Source organism: Aythya fuligula, chromosome 3 (assembly GCF_009819795.1).
Source record: "Aythya fuligula isolate bAytFul2 chromosome 3, bAytFul2.pri, whole genome shotgun sequence".
NCBI classification, from domain to species: Eukaryota; Metazoa; Chordata; class Aves; order Anseriformes; family Anatidae; genus Aythya; species Aythya fuligula.
The window spans coordinates 48,007,031-48,021,660 of NC_045561.1; the positions used below are offsets into that span (position 1 = coordinate 48,007,031).

Here is a 14,630-nt window from a genome sequence, read left to right on the forward strand (position 1 = left end):
AGCGATGGAAAATCTCTTTCACATGTCTATCCGTATCCTTTATGCAAACGACAGTATCCTTTATATGCAAATGACAGTATTTGGTGGTGTAATATATGTTACTTTGGAATCTACCAAACAGCACTTGGGAAATCTATGTAGATAAAGCGGAAATACTAAAAGAGGCTTTGCATATTTAGCAAGTTAAAAAGAGATTTCCCCCCCACCGTTTCCCAGTTCCTGCACTATCACATGCTGATTGCTTGGGGAAGGCAAGTTTTTTTTGTTGTTGCCTGTGCCTCAAACAAGCATGCCAACTCTAACTCATTTCAAGGAAAACTTTGGTTCTTGTTCCCTTTCTTTCTCTCTCTCCAAGCCCATTTTGGAAGTTTCAGCCAATTGCAGCCAGATTTAATACAAAAGATGGCAGACACTGAACTTTTAGAACTAGCCTGAGAAACCAATGACCCAGTGGCACAGACACCCAAAGTCGTGTCCCCGAGTAAAGAAATGCAGGCAGAAAGCAGCCTTTGTCCCCTTCCAAAACAGCAGAGGGTAAGCGAATCAACACATTCATACTGATCAAGTCAGTCAAGAGCACACACCACTTTCCAGCTAGGTACCCAGCATCCTGTTTCCTCCCAGGGAACAGGTAGAGAGATACAGGAAGGACCTGAGACTTGAGGGAGCTGGGGAGGAAGGGCATATGGAAATGAGAGTAAGAGAAAGTCAGGTATCTCTGCACACAGCTGTGGGATCCCACTCTGTAAGACAACCAGGCTTCGTTAGTTCTGCTGCTCAAGCAAGAAAACTCTGCTGCTAACACTGAAGAGTTTTAGACAGGCTGTCTAGTCTGTATCTGCATACAAAAATTATCAGTAAGTACAACATCTTTGCATTTGGAGCAGTCAAACAGAGTTGCAGCACACGATAGCTCCAGCATTACTCAATTCACTTACTGTGAACCTTCTCTGTTTATGTACCAGTTTCAACACATTTCTGCAAACTGTGTTTTAGAGAGGTCTCAACACTCGTAGGAAAAAAGACTTGTAATTCACAGAAATATCCAGACAATTAAGTTACACGAGAGCGTTCTGAAGTGAAACCACCAATGATCCAAAGCTTCTCAGAATTCTCTCCCAACCCTACACACAACCTCCCAGGAAGTGATGTTTGCTTACCCTATGGAGCTCCACGCCAAAATACCGAACCAGATTAGGGTGTTTGATGCCTTCAAAAATCTTCAGTTCATCAGCTGTTTCCTTGATGGTTTTGTGATCATTAGGTTGAAATCTTATCTACAAGAAAAATTTTCGTTATTTTGCTGCTATTAAGTTTCAAATTGCTAAGGAACAACAACAAAGACAAAAAAAAAAAGCAGGTAAAACCTTTTTTTTTTTTCTTCTTTTTGAAACAGTATCATCACACGAAAAGTTACAGAATTCTACGCCTTCACCCCCAAAACTAACCAAAAAAGAACCCCAAATTGTTTTTGGAAAATCATACACACATGATGATTTATAAACTTGATAACGTGAAAATACTGTTACTTAAACATCACAGATGTGGACACATATACATGTATCTTTTTGGAGCCTGCCTTCTAGCTTATACCTGGTAGGTAGATGCAATACAAGAGGATCTGAAAATAACATGAATGACAGCTGTCATTCAAGAAAGACTAATTGACAGGTATTTCATCAAATGAGACTAAGGGATTTTCTTTGAGGGTTTTCTTTACAAACATATGATCACGGAGGTTTTGATTAAAAGAAGAGGCTTTCATTAGTTCTCCTACAACATGCTGTGATGGGTTTTTCTTGGAGGAAAAAAAAAAAACAATCTTTGGAAAACTGATTTAAGGTTTCCATTCAGACAAAGATAAGCAAAACGCTCAGTTAATTATGGGGGATGTTATTTTTACTATTCTGGTAGAAAGCAGAAATTTCATTAATTGAGTACAGGACAACTGCTAGAGAAATAAATGCACATATTTCACCTTTTTTTTTTGCTACGGTGTTATGATTGTTTTGTTCTGTACAATTCCAGTATATCAGTTGTACTCAAACAGTGATAAAATTAAATACATGGAGATTATAAAAAACAAAAAAGGTGATCAATGACATTATTTTACATACCTCCTAACACTCCAAAGTTGCACTACCGTACATTTGTAGTAAACCTTTTTCACTATCATTTGTAGAGATATTGGTGACACTGTGGTTAAGACAGCAAAGTCTTGAAGAAATCCCAGAAGATGGGGAAATGTTTTCAATATTTTCAACCAGTTGAAAAACAAATGAAAAAACCTTCTCTTAAGATACCCCTAAGGAAACCCTGAAGAGCTTTTTCTTGGAAGTTGCAGTTTGCATTTAAGCCCACAATGGGGACAAAAAAGTGTTTCTTGGTGGAATACTTACAGCAAGTTGAAAAGTACTACAGCGTATTGTGTATTTAGCCTACTAAGGAAGTATCTGTCAAACAGGGTCCATTTAACTTACATCTATTTATAAAATCCCCCTAATGAGAGCGCACACATGCTAATCTGCAAAAAGCACCTGCATCTAGAAGGCAACTTCGAATTCCAGACACGGAGATCTACAAATAGTGGGAAAAATGTTACTTTGGCAGCAGCTAGAAAAAAACTTTTGAATGTTGGTATTACTTAGTCAGCGAATGACTATTGTACAAGAAGTTAAGCACAATCCCAGCCTTGCTTTTCCATGCTTCTGTGAGCTCATATACATATTACGTATGTGGAGGAACTACCTCATCAAAATATAACTGCTCTAGCATCAAATGGGTGGCACAGTGACTGTTGTGAACGCTTGATGATCCTGGTAGTAAGATGTGGAAATGCAGTAAAATTAAACAGTACAAATATTTTAAAAACCAATGTGTTGTAAGGAAAAAAGGATCTCTACACCTACACAGCTTTACTCATTTCTATACAGAAAATTAGGTTTTCTGTACCGACCAGGTTAGTCAACAGTTTCGTGACTCAACCAAGCTCACTTAAACTACAGAGGCTGAAAAACATCTGATGTGGCACTTCCTATCTTTTTCTCTACGAAATGAGGAAAAAGAGAATTAAATGTGAGATGAAATACTGTAAAGTAAGACAATTTGTGTACCGTTTTTCTAATCAGAAAACTCCAGAATAGTTTAAGATCTCTTCACAGGCGTTCACACATACTAAGCAAGTACCCATTCAATATCCTTGTGAGATTACCCAGTATCCATTTTACATACTTCTACATTGAAACTTTTAAACTGAAAGAAAAAGCTTAAACAATTTGAGGAAGAACAAGTGATAATTAGCAGTTGTGGCTACATGAAGAAACAATTTGTCTTCCCATCCTTTTTGAGCTAGCTAACAACTATGTTCAGAAAACCTTAATGCCCAACAACTCATCTGTATGTGGTTTGGAAAAAAAGCAAGGGCAGCAATGATTCTCATATAGTAAGCACTCACTTCTTTCATAGCCATCAGCTCTCCAGTGTCAACACTGATACAGGTATAGACCTTCCCATATTGGCCTTCACCTGCAGAGTTAAAATAAGAAAAAATAATTACCCTACATTCAGTAAGTGACATATACGTCAACCATAGTAAGTAGACACATCACTGAAAGCTCCCCTTGACAACTTTATTTGTGTGTATTTTCATTTAATAACGTCAAGTACCTTTTAACCTGTAACACCTAATAAAACATTTACAGCCCTGAATTTAGTGTCATGTTTTCACTCTAGCAAACTTAACAGGTTAACCTGAAAGAAAAATCCTCATGAGTATGAGGATGAGTATGAGCAATATGAGGATTTTCCCACAAATCCTGAAGCAGAGAGGAAATAACAGTTGTATGTGGGAAGCAACAACATCATTGGTGAGTAAAACAAATCCCAAAGTTTGTGCTCGTTTCCATTCACATTTGTGGTTCTTTCAAGAGCAGAACTCGAACCTTTTATAGGGTTGAACATGCAGAGGCATTGCAGGATCATACACAAGCAATCATCCTAACCAAATCCTTTTACTCCTTTGTTTCTTACTATTTGACCAGTGAAAACTTCACTGAAGTTCTACATGAAGGACATCCTAGCTGCCATTGTATTTTGTATTTCAACATCCTGATTTCAGTAAAGCTGGTATTACCTATACAAGGATGCAAGATTTCAAAATATACTCTTAGATTTCCTTCAAAAAATAATCTTGGTATTTTAGCCTTACAAATGAATGTGTAACAAACTTACCGATTTTGTTTCCTCTCTGCCACTTGAAAGTCACTTTTCTCAAACCTACATGCATGACATTATCATACGATTTTGGCGTGTCACAAACTTGGCCAATGATGTTCTTCCTCCTCATCTCCCTGTATCTCCTTTCTTCAAACAACTGAACAGACTTTTGAACAGCTTCAATTGGTGCTTGCTTTGAAACAGTATCTAAAAGAAGAGCAATGAACAATTTCCTTGATTGAGAAATATTGTTTGTATATTTTATTTCGTTACCTTTTGATATCACATCAAGTGACTCGACTGAGACGACAACTATTTTGTGAGTCAAATTTAAGACACAGCAAACGAATAAAGCATTTTAGCAATCACATATGAAACTAAAGAAAACTAAAGGAAAATGAGAATCCTGGTAATTTTCTACTCATCTCTTAATTGATCCAAGATAGTAAAAAGTATGAAAAACATCGATTTTTTTTTTTTCATATTTGACCTGTAATTAACCACAGATAGATAGTGGAAATATGTCAGAGCCATTAGGAGTTGCCAAGGGCAGTTAAGTTTTTACTCTCTTTATAAGAAATTTCTCTTATTTCAAAGATTCCAGGTATTTACATAACTCCAGCTTTAAAATGTAATCACGGAACTGAATCCTTGTCAGTGAGGCTAGAAGAAAACTGTAAAGAAGAAAAATTACACATCTGTCACTCTTGAGAGACAGTAGTTTAACCTTCTTCTAATGGCCGTCAAAAGATGGAGACAGTGAAATACCCCCAAATGATACATTCTACTGCCTATAATTAATATCACTTCATCTATACTAAATCTGACTCCCAGCAGTTTTTAGTCCTTGTCTTATTCACAGTGGATAGTATTCCACTTATTCCAGTTCCCTTTGCAGCAGACTTCTACAAATTTTCTGTTTGTCCCTAATTCATCTTTTCCTTCCAGATTAAACAAACTCAATTTCTTCAGTATTTATGCTCCAAACAAACAATAATTCTTCTAGATTTCAGAAGTTTTTCCTGTGTTCTCATCATTGTGAGGAACATCATTGAGTGAGTGAGTTCACATCCTGAGTCACATCACCGATAGATCAACTTTTTATGTGAAAGACAACTTTTTTATAATGTTTCATGAGGTTCTAGCTTGCCGTAAGATACGCACATAAGTTGTGTATATATCTGCACATACAATACAATATAGGAGTCTCAGAAGTAATCAAGTTACTTTAAGTTTCATGAAAATAAGCAGCAGGACAGATGTGAGAGGCCCATAAGAGCCTTGAATTTGGGAAACGGAGTAGGATCACCCAAAACAAGAAAACCCCATATTGAGGAGAAATCTTAGGAAGTGCTTCCTACAGTCACACAATCAGAATAGGAAACTTCTGCAAGTCCTATACCAATAACTGCACACATTTTGCAATGGTAGGACAACACTACTCACATCTTTAGGTGACTTGAACAGAAAAAAAAATTATGAAGTTTAATTACTCCCACATCAGATGGTGCACATTGCAATTTTGCTAGCAGTATCTCCTATCTGCAAGCAGTTTTTTTTCCCCCTTTCTAAAAATAAAGCTGTGAAAACCTTTTCCAATCAGCATTAAGATTCAGTCTTTTAATACAGCGCTAGTTTAAGAAATGTCAAATTATAGTGGCTCCTAGAAGCCTACCTTTGGTCTGGTTGATTAAAGTTCTGAGCTCCCAACTCCGCCGGGATGAGCCAATAGTATCTCCTTTTGGATATGATGGTTCTGTAGAAATAATACTTTTAGCATAAAAGTTGCTTTATCTCATATTAAAGATTATGCAATTATATTCAGCAGAAGCTGAGATCTTACATACCAGGACACCCTACAAGTATGTAATGCAACCACAGCAATATACGGTCTTGAATTTATAAATGATTTCTCCTTAGAAAACAGATTATGAATGCTATTCTAAAATAGGATTTAATTTATATGCCAAGAGATATCTCCTTCCACACCTGTGGAAGCACTTCAAGTCAGAACACTCAGAATAAAATGCAGGATACAGGTCAGTAGGAAAGCAAACTTCTAAGTTGCCTGAGAAAAAGACCTGTATCGTTCCAATCTAAGCCAGTTTCTTGTTCATACGTATACATTAAAAAATGACTAAGTATGTGACAAACAATATTTTCAACATCTTAAAACTAAACAAAATGAAGCAAAACACACTTCCTAGTGTACGTTTCTAAGACATATGTTTGTAGAAACCTGCTTCATTTTGCAGAATGACCACAGTATCACTCTGTTTTGTTTGCGATTCCATACTTCATTCTAAATTGCAAAGAACACAGTGTGTTAGAAGAGGAGGGTCATGGGGATCTTAACATATGTAAAAATAACTGAAGGGAGGCTGTAAAATACATGGAGCCAGGCTCTTTTCAGTGGAGCCCAGTGACAAGATAAGAGGCAATGGGCACAACCTGGAACACAGGAGGTCCCCTCTGAACAACGGGAAGCATTTCTGTGCTGGGCAGGTGGCACAGGTTTTCCAAAGAGGTTTTGGGGTCTGATCAAAAGCCACATGGACATGTCCCTGGGTAACCTGCTCTAGGTGGCCCTGCTTTTGCGGGGGGGTTGGACCAGATGACCTCCAGAGGTTCCTGCCAACCTCAGCCAGTCTGTGATTCTGTAATCAAGGTATGTGACTTTCCAAGATAAAAGTTTCAAGGTATTTATTGTAATAAATACCACACGTACAAGGATTGAGTAAACCTGAAGGAGGAGACTTGGTCAGGACAAAGTCACCCACCATGACCTTTCTTCCTGGATTCAAATAGCAGCAAGCATCTGTAACATGAATACTGCAGTGGTAGTGAAAGAATTGGACAGGAACCTTTTCACTGTCCTGATGGGTCCAATTAATACCTCAATAACAACAATTAGAAATTTACTATCTAATGGGATATATGAATCAGCAACCATGGAACTTGTTTAGCTTTGAATAGTGTAACTTAGTAAGACACCAGGAAATTCCTTCAGTTACAATTCAGAAACAACATGGAAGGCAAGAGAGTAGTGGGTATGTCTGAAAACAGAAGAACTTGCTATGAACAAAGTAAGTCTGAAAGTTAGAAGTCTAATATGTTTAAATGGAAGAGGTGAAAAAAAATGGAAAGGGTAAGAACTGGTAACATACAAATATGTTAATGACAAAAATCACCAGCATATCCAGATCACAATCTAACATTGTGACAATCACCTTCTCGCTCTTCAGTGGGACTGGAGTGACGACTAAGGGATCTGAACTGCAACTCAGCTGCTATTGAAGCCAGTCGATCATTTTCAGGGACACTGGAACCCCTGTTAAATAGAGCCATTGTACCAATTAAATTAGCATTGCACTAAATTATTACCAATGACAATTTAACTGCAGTTCGCAAAACTATGAAGCCTAGGACATGAACCATGAAAAGAACATGAAAGAAAAACGGATGCTGAGAGGCAAACTGAAAACCCCTCATAAGCAATTTTTTTCCCCAAATGAAGACTTCTTACATAATTTTAGCTGTGTCACCCTATATATGAAAAAATAAGCTTTTAAAGCATTAACAACTTGAAACTGCTGTTGTCCATCCCAACAGAATCCATACTACTGATCCGTAACACACAGATAACCTAGCTGCTGCAGGACGCGGCTGGTGCCAGGGTTGGATACAAAATCCAAAGTGATTCAGCTTGGTGATAACTTGAGGCACACAATCAGACGAAGGGCGCTAACTGAATTCATATGCTTCTAGTGAATAACGAGTACAAAGTCACAGCCCATAGTCACTATGTCAAAAATACTAGGAAGAGACACAGCTCAGCAGACAGGAAGAAGTACAGCGTTAAGTGATAGCAGCTTGATTGCTTGTGCTCCTAGTAGTAGCCCAGGCCCTACCTTCTCCTGAAAGCAGAGTACAATTAGATGACTCAGAATAAGACCCAGATGAACGTGCATGCTGAACAGAAAGGCAAACAGTAGTGAGAGAAATGAGTCTTAAAGCTTAAAGTCTTCAGGCACCTTTTTCCAGCTACCAAGACACTGTTCAAGCCAACCAGGTTTTACAGCTATAAATCCTTCACAAATGTCTTTCTGCACTAAGTGCCTTTTGGCTCCCTTTCATTTCTTAAAGCATGGTGGGGAAAAGCCGTGACTAACACCTCCTAATGTTTTAGATGTATGAGTTAAACATTACTGGAAAATGGGGAACATCACTAAACCCTTCACTGGCATTTAAAAACTATAAAAAGATGACAGATACTTGGGATCACAAACAGTGCACACAGAACACTTCCCTACACCTAAAGATGTTTTCGTGATTGTTTAAAGAAAAATAAATAAATAAATAAATAAATCATAATAAAACCTTGAAAACAGTTTTTTGTTTTTTTTTTTTTTTTTTTCTAAGCCCAGGACATCCTATTCCCATGTGAATATTCTCCATATGATGACTGCTTTTCACTCCCTGCAACTGTCAGCTAGACTTTTTATGTTTGAGAAGGAACTGAACTAGTGAAAAATTTTGGTGTTCCTCAGGAAAAGCAGAGTTTTTAATCAGCAAGAAGGCTGAAGTTATACTAAGGAGATACAGAACAAAAATTCTAGATGCACAAAGAGCTCAAAAGCACCTAGTGAAAACAAATGCCTTTAGAATGAGTTAGTAACGGAACAGAAAAGCCTAAGTATTGTATCTTTGAATCTAGTTGCCTAAAATCCATTTCGATCCCATCTTAGCCACCCAAATCTTTTTTTATTGCCTGTGTCCATAAAGATTGTCTGCATGCTATTTGGCAAAGAAATAGAGTAAAAGAGAAGGAGACTTGCTAAATTTCTGCTCTGACCCTGGATAAATATAAAACAATGAATAATAACCTCAGCTAGATAAAAAATGAAATATTTATATAGGTAGCTAGTATGAACATAGCATAAATTTATAACCATCAGAAAGCTCAATGTAAATAACTAAATATTGCTGCTTTGGATTTTATTTTCCAGTTTTATTAAACTTTTATTTTTTCAGAAAAAACTTCGATAGAACTATGGTGGCATTTGTGCACCATGCACTGCCTAGTGTAACTGATTTACCAAGTTCCTACATTCAAACTTTTATAGATATTTAATGCTTATAACCATTTCCTAAATGTCTAATGAGTTTCTGGACCCCACACCTCTTACATTCAGAGCCAAATAACACTTTCTTGACCCAACAAATTCCACTTTTCCTTTGGAGCACAAATAAATGAAATCTGTAATTAGGACTGCAATGTGTTAAAGTTTGCTACTTTCTTTTGACTATATTAACAGAAGAAACTTGCTACAGACATATTACATTCACCATCCTCTTATAAAAAAAAAAAAAAAAAAGGAATCCAACCAAACCATAACAACTATGTAATGTAGGTGGTTAAGCAACAGTACTTAAAAATCCAGGCAATGTGTGGAAAAAAAAGTCATTGAATATTTTCCTAATAGCCATCGAACAAAGAGAAAACTAAGAGGTCTAAGAAAAATACACGTCTGATAAGCAGGCCTAGGCCTGTTAAACTAAAACCCTGCATTCACATCAACTTTCCTATTACAATCCATGAAAGTACTGTGTATTGAACTGCAATTAATAATTAGAATTCTCATTTCTTTTCTTCGGAATGACTATTTTCTAGAACTGGAAGAAGCTGTCAAAATGCTAACCTTTACACTTAAGCAAAATTTGCATAGGATGTACAAAACAGAAGCCATTAAAAGACTATACCTCTGTATTCAGGTGTGTCAAATTATAAGCCTAACAGTTGCATTTGGTATAAAATCACCACAAAGACTATGAATATAAAAGAAATTGCCTCCTTTCTCTCCTTTAAAATTAACTTCAAGGAAGGAAACACTTTGGCTCTAAGTGCTGTACATACTCAAAAATCCCCTGCACTTGTTGTGTAAAGTAAAAACATAATCAAATAAACAAGTTCTGCATTTGGTTTTTCAAAATCATAAAAACATTAATCATTACCCTGTCAGCATATAAAGCTGCCAGAATCTCCCAATGAAAGTTCTCTAGAATTTAACTTTCTTGAAAAGGGCTTTTCAAGTATACAGCGCTGCAGATTACTGTCTACTTTTGTCTTTTTTAACAAGAGGCTTAAAATGGAAGCATGAAGTATAGAAACACATAGTTTGAATGACAAACATTCAGGACGTATTTTCAATAAAAAAGGCCTGGACTCACAAGCTGTACCTCTAGCATCTACTGTAGGATGGAAGTTGCATCTTACCATAAAAAAAAAAGAAAAAAAAAAGAGAAGACTTGCATGAAGGATATTATATACAAAGATGAAATTCACTTTCCTCTCGAACACCTTAACATGTGCTTCTGCTGTCCATCTGGCAAGGGCAGCACTTGAAAATGTTATTTGTCAAATGGAATTTACTCCTGAAATCTTATTTATCTAATCCTGTGTGTTTCCACCATATGCTTCAAAATATTTATGGGAGACAATAACAATACCAAAACCGTTATCTAACAGCCAACCAACCAACGACAAAACCCACAAAAAAATCCCACCCCACATCTTAGGCTTATCTGTATATGAGTCAACTCGGTGCCAAGTGTTAGTTATCAAAACTAATTATTTAGTCAGGTTATACCGAGGAACTGACTGTCTTATGTTAGTTTCATGGACATTTTTATTGAGCTATTGAGATATATTTATATCTTACCTACTCACTCAAAACATCAGAACCACATGCTTAATCTACCATGTTGTTTGTACATTTTAATTCTGAGAGTGGTCTAACCATCTATTTCTAAGATGTAAGATTTTGCTCAAGTCAAACATGAATGAAGGAGCCAGTGGAATACATGATGGGAAGGAAAAGCATGGTGCAAATGATCTACTGGAATGCAAGTAGGTGGAAACATTTGTATGGATGATGTAAGGAGAATGAGACTGCTACATCATGGAGTGAGGCTACCTGGTATCATTTGCAATGCTGACAGATTTGGGTTGAGCTGAGTCGCTACCGACGGGAGCGGGGCGACTGACAGTAACGCTGCAATGGTTCCGTGCATCACAAGGGACACTCCGTGTGCTGTGGCAAGAAGAAAAACCTCAGGAAACAGTTCAAAAAATAATAATGAATGGAGATGAAAGTTCTGTTTAAAAATAAAATTTCGAAGATTGCACACTGAGGTGCAATTTTAAAAGTCTTTCAGATACATAAAGACTTTTCTGAGAAATAATTTTATGTCTCAGAAGCTTCAGGAACTGTCAATATTTATAAGAATAATCATCCTTAAAATAAAAACCTCCATATCTTTAGATTAGTGCCAATTTCTGCCAACAGCTAAGCAACTTTCAAAAAAAAAATTGAATTCCAGTGTATATTCTGACTGTATTGCTCTTCTTGAAAAATAAGACCCTCTGTGTAAAAAGATGTACGGCAAGGTATGTTTTGAAATTTTATAACAATTTTTAATTATTTGCATTAATTACTGTGTCAACTCATCCAAAGGGAAACAAAAACATCCCTTGCCTTTTAATTTCATCACAGCATATTGTTAGTGATGCAGAAATGCCACCATATTCTGGAATGCTGTTATTTTTAAGTCTTACCTAAATCTAGACTACAGAAACCACTGTCCCAGCCATGTGCACAAAGATTCAAAGTGAAGAAGGAAAAAATAAGGCTTGCTAATGAGCAGTTTTCACTAAATTAAAACTTGTTACACTTTAGCATAGTTTTCACTAAAGACAAAGGGCATACAAGTGACTTAAAAGCTGGGAATTATGCACCAATAAAAACTGTAAAATAAAGGAGAAGAGGGTGAGGGAGAGAAATATTGTCTTTAAAAGCACATTTATAAAATTCAGATGTTCTTTTTTTCTAGCTTTTTTGCTGCCAAGAGGGAAAAAAAAAAAAAAGGTGTTCCACTCACTAAGAGTGAGCATAGCCAGGAAGCAGTTTAAAAATCTGGACTAATACCTGAAGCCTTCAGGAGTGGGGATGATAAGATGAGGGTTTGGTGGATCACTATGGCACCGAGGTACTTTTACAGGACGTGGGCTGTTTCGATGAATAGCTACAAGCATTAAAAAAAAGGCAAGACTTTTACTCAGATGTCAGAAAAAACTCAGCTAAGGGCATTTCAAGACACAAAATTAAAACAAACTGCTATTTCACACAATTAAGTGTAAACCTGAACAAATTTTATTATCCTTTAAGAAATACCTCTAATTATTTAAATATTAAATAAAGCTATTATATGTAAATATTAATCATGTTATTGTATCATGTAACTCTCATCTATAAAATAATTAAGATTCTAAAGAAAATAAAAAACCAGCAATTAGAAGATGTATACTTACTTTGCTAAAACTACATCTTTGTTATTACAACTTCACAGCTTAAGGATGATTTATTATCTTATTGCAAAATAAATATTAACAAGCAAACAGCAGTATTATGTTCCTTTTGCATCAGTTAGGTTTCTCAGACAGAAATAGAGATCAAAAAGATTTGGGTAAAAAAAACATATGACAGTTGTACCCATACTAATGTCGCACCCATGACAGTATGCAATGAAGTGGTAAAAAAGGGATTCAAGAACAAAATGCCCCAAGAGCATCTGTATAGCTTTTCAATTTCTTTAGTAAAACTAACATCTATTTAAACTTTACTCAGGCAATCATGGTTTCCCATTAACAATCATGAAAACCTTAAAAATATTTGTTATGCTTTTTAAAACGAACTTACAATCCAAATTATACAAAAATAGCAGCAAAACTTCAGAGCCAATGCCAGTAACTACTGCCTTACCAAGGTACAAACCTGTAACTGGACTGTGAGGTTTTCCAATAACATGCCCAATGCACTCATTCATCAGAGCTTGCAAGCTCTAGAAAAGACAAACAGAAAAGGTTGTGATATTTTACATTACAAGAGAGTTCATAATTATATGGTGAAGCTTACAGTAATAAAATAACACTGATTAAATATGTAGTATTGCAAAAAATGCACACCGTGTCTCCCAATCTACCAATTTAAGTTTTTTAATCCATGCTAGGGTTTTGACGACTTTTTTTTTTTTTTTAAGGTAGAAAGTCTTATTTTTGCCATGCCTGTTGACCTTGTAAAAATTAAGTAACCATGAGAAGTGAACAATGACATGTCATTAAAAAAAAATCATAATATAAAGCCAGTGGAATTTAAAATTATCCATTGTTAATAAAATTAAAAATCAAACTTGCTGGGAAAAAAAAAAAAAGTTGCAACAACCTCTGCTGCCCTCCTCCCTCCTTTTCCCTAACTGCGATTCCCAAGAAGAAACAGACAAAAAACATGGGTGAGAGTATGACAGCCTGAACCACAGGATGAAAATCTGTAAGCATAATATGAAGCACTGCATAGTAAAACTTTCTGGAAAAGATGCTTAATAGATCACTGAACTTGGGCTCAGGCAATCTGGGATTAATTATGAGGTGTACTATCTACTGTGCTTGTAATCTCAGACAAGTTATTAAATCTTGTTCTGGTTCAATTTACTTGTCAGCACACCAGGGATAAAATATGTCTTCACAATAATGAAATACAATTATGTTGTTATGTACGGCTGCTATGAAAACCACTTATATATACCAGTCATTCAGACTAGTCAAAATTTCTGCCAGAAAAAAATCAAAAACTTAATGAAGACGTAGAACTAGAAGCTAGATGAACTGAAAAATAATGATTAAATTGGGAAAAACAAAACAAAAAAGGTGTTTAAACTGTGATTGGCATATCTTATCAACCTAGACTGAGCTCAAATCTATCTCAGCTTTGAATGTAGAGCTTTAAATACAGACTGTCATTTATTTAAATAATACCTGATGTCATTTAAAAAAGAGATTAGGACTGACATAGGCATTTCTAGGTGAAATGCTGTGGCTTGGTGTTATACTGGAGTCAGATTATATTACCAGAGGAGCTTTAAGTGATGCTCTCCAAAACTGAAATCCTCTTTAAGAAAGCAAAAGTTCAGAAACGCAGTTAAGATTTTTATTTCCTCCTTTTCTCTCTCACTTGTTCAAAGTCTAACTTTAATCTATCTCAGGTAACGTTAGCTCTGAATTGTCTTCTTTGTGCATGTGAAAATTCTGTCATAAAAACATACTATTTGAGGAAGCGTTAAGATATTTTAGATAGTTAATCAGTCAACAAACTAACTCGTGTGATTGACTGTTAACACTCCTTCATGGTCACAAGAAAGGATCAATTCCATTTATGGACAAAATTAACAGTTAATGTCAAAGGCCATATCAAATTTTTTGAGCTTCTGTCCTCTGAAGCTTCACCATAAATACTGAAGAGACATATAGCAAGACAGCATCACTAAAATTTACACATACCACTCTTCAAAATACCAGGTAT

The 14,630-nt window shown here is 36.0% G+C and overlaps 1 protein-coding gene across 1 annotated transcript in view; it reads right to left on the reverse strand.

The window, feature by feature from the left end:
* Positions 1 to 14,630, reverse strand: part of MAP3K4 (mitogen-activated protein kinase kinase kinase 4) — a 72,251-nt gene that overhangs the window by 8,775 nt on the left and 48,846 nt on the right. Inside the window, 8 exon segments of the mRNA XM_032184124.1 lie at positions 1,161 to 1,277; positions 3,455 to 3,525; positions 4,231 to 4,422; positions 5,891 to 5,971; positions 7,446 to 7,546; positions 11,193 to 11,309; positions 12,204 to 12,300; positions 13,050 to 13,116. Coding sequence (XP_032040015.1) covers positions 1,161 to 1,277; positions 3,455 to 3,525; positions 4,231 to 4,422; positions 5,891 to 5,971; positions 7,446 to 7,546; positions 11,193 to 11,309; positions 12,204 to 12,300; positions 13,050 to 13,116 — 843 coding nt within the window.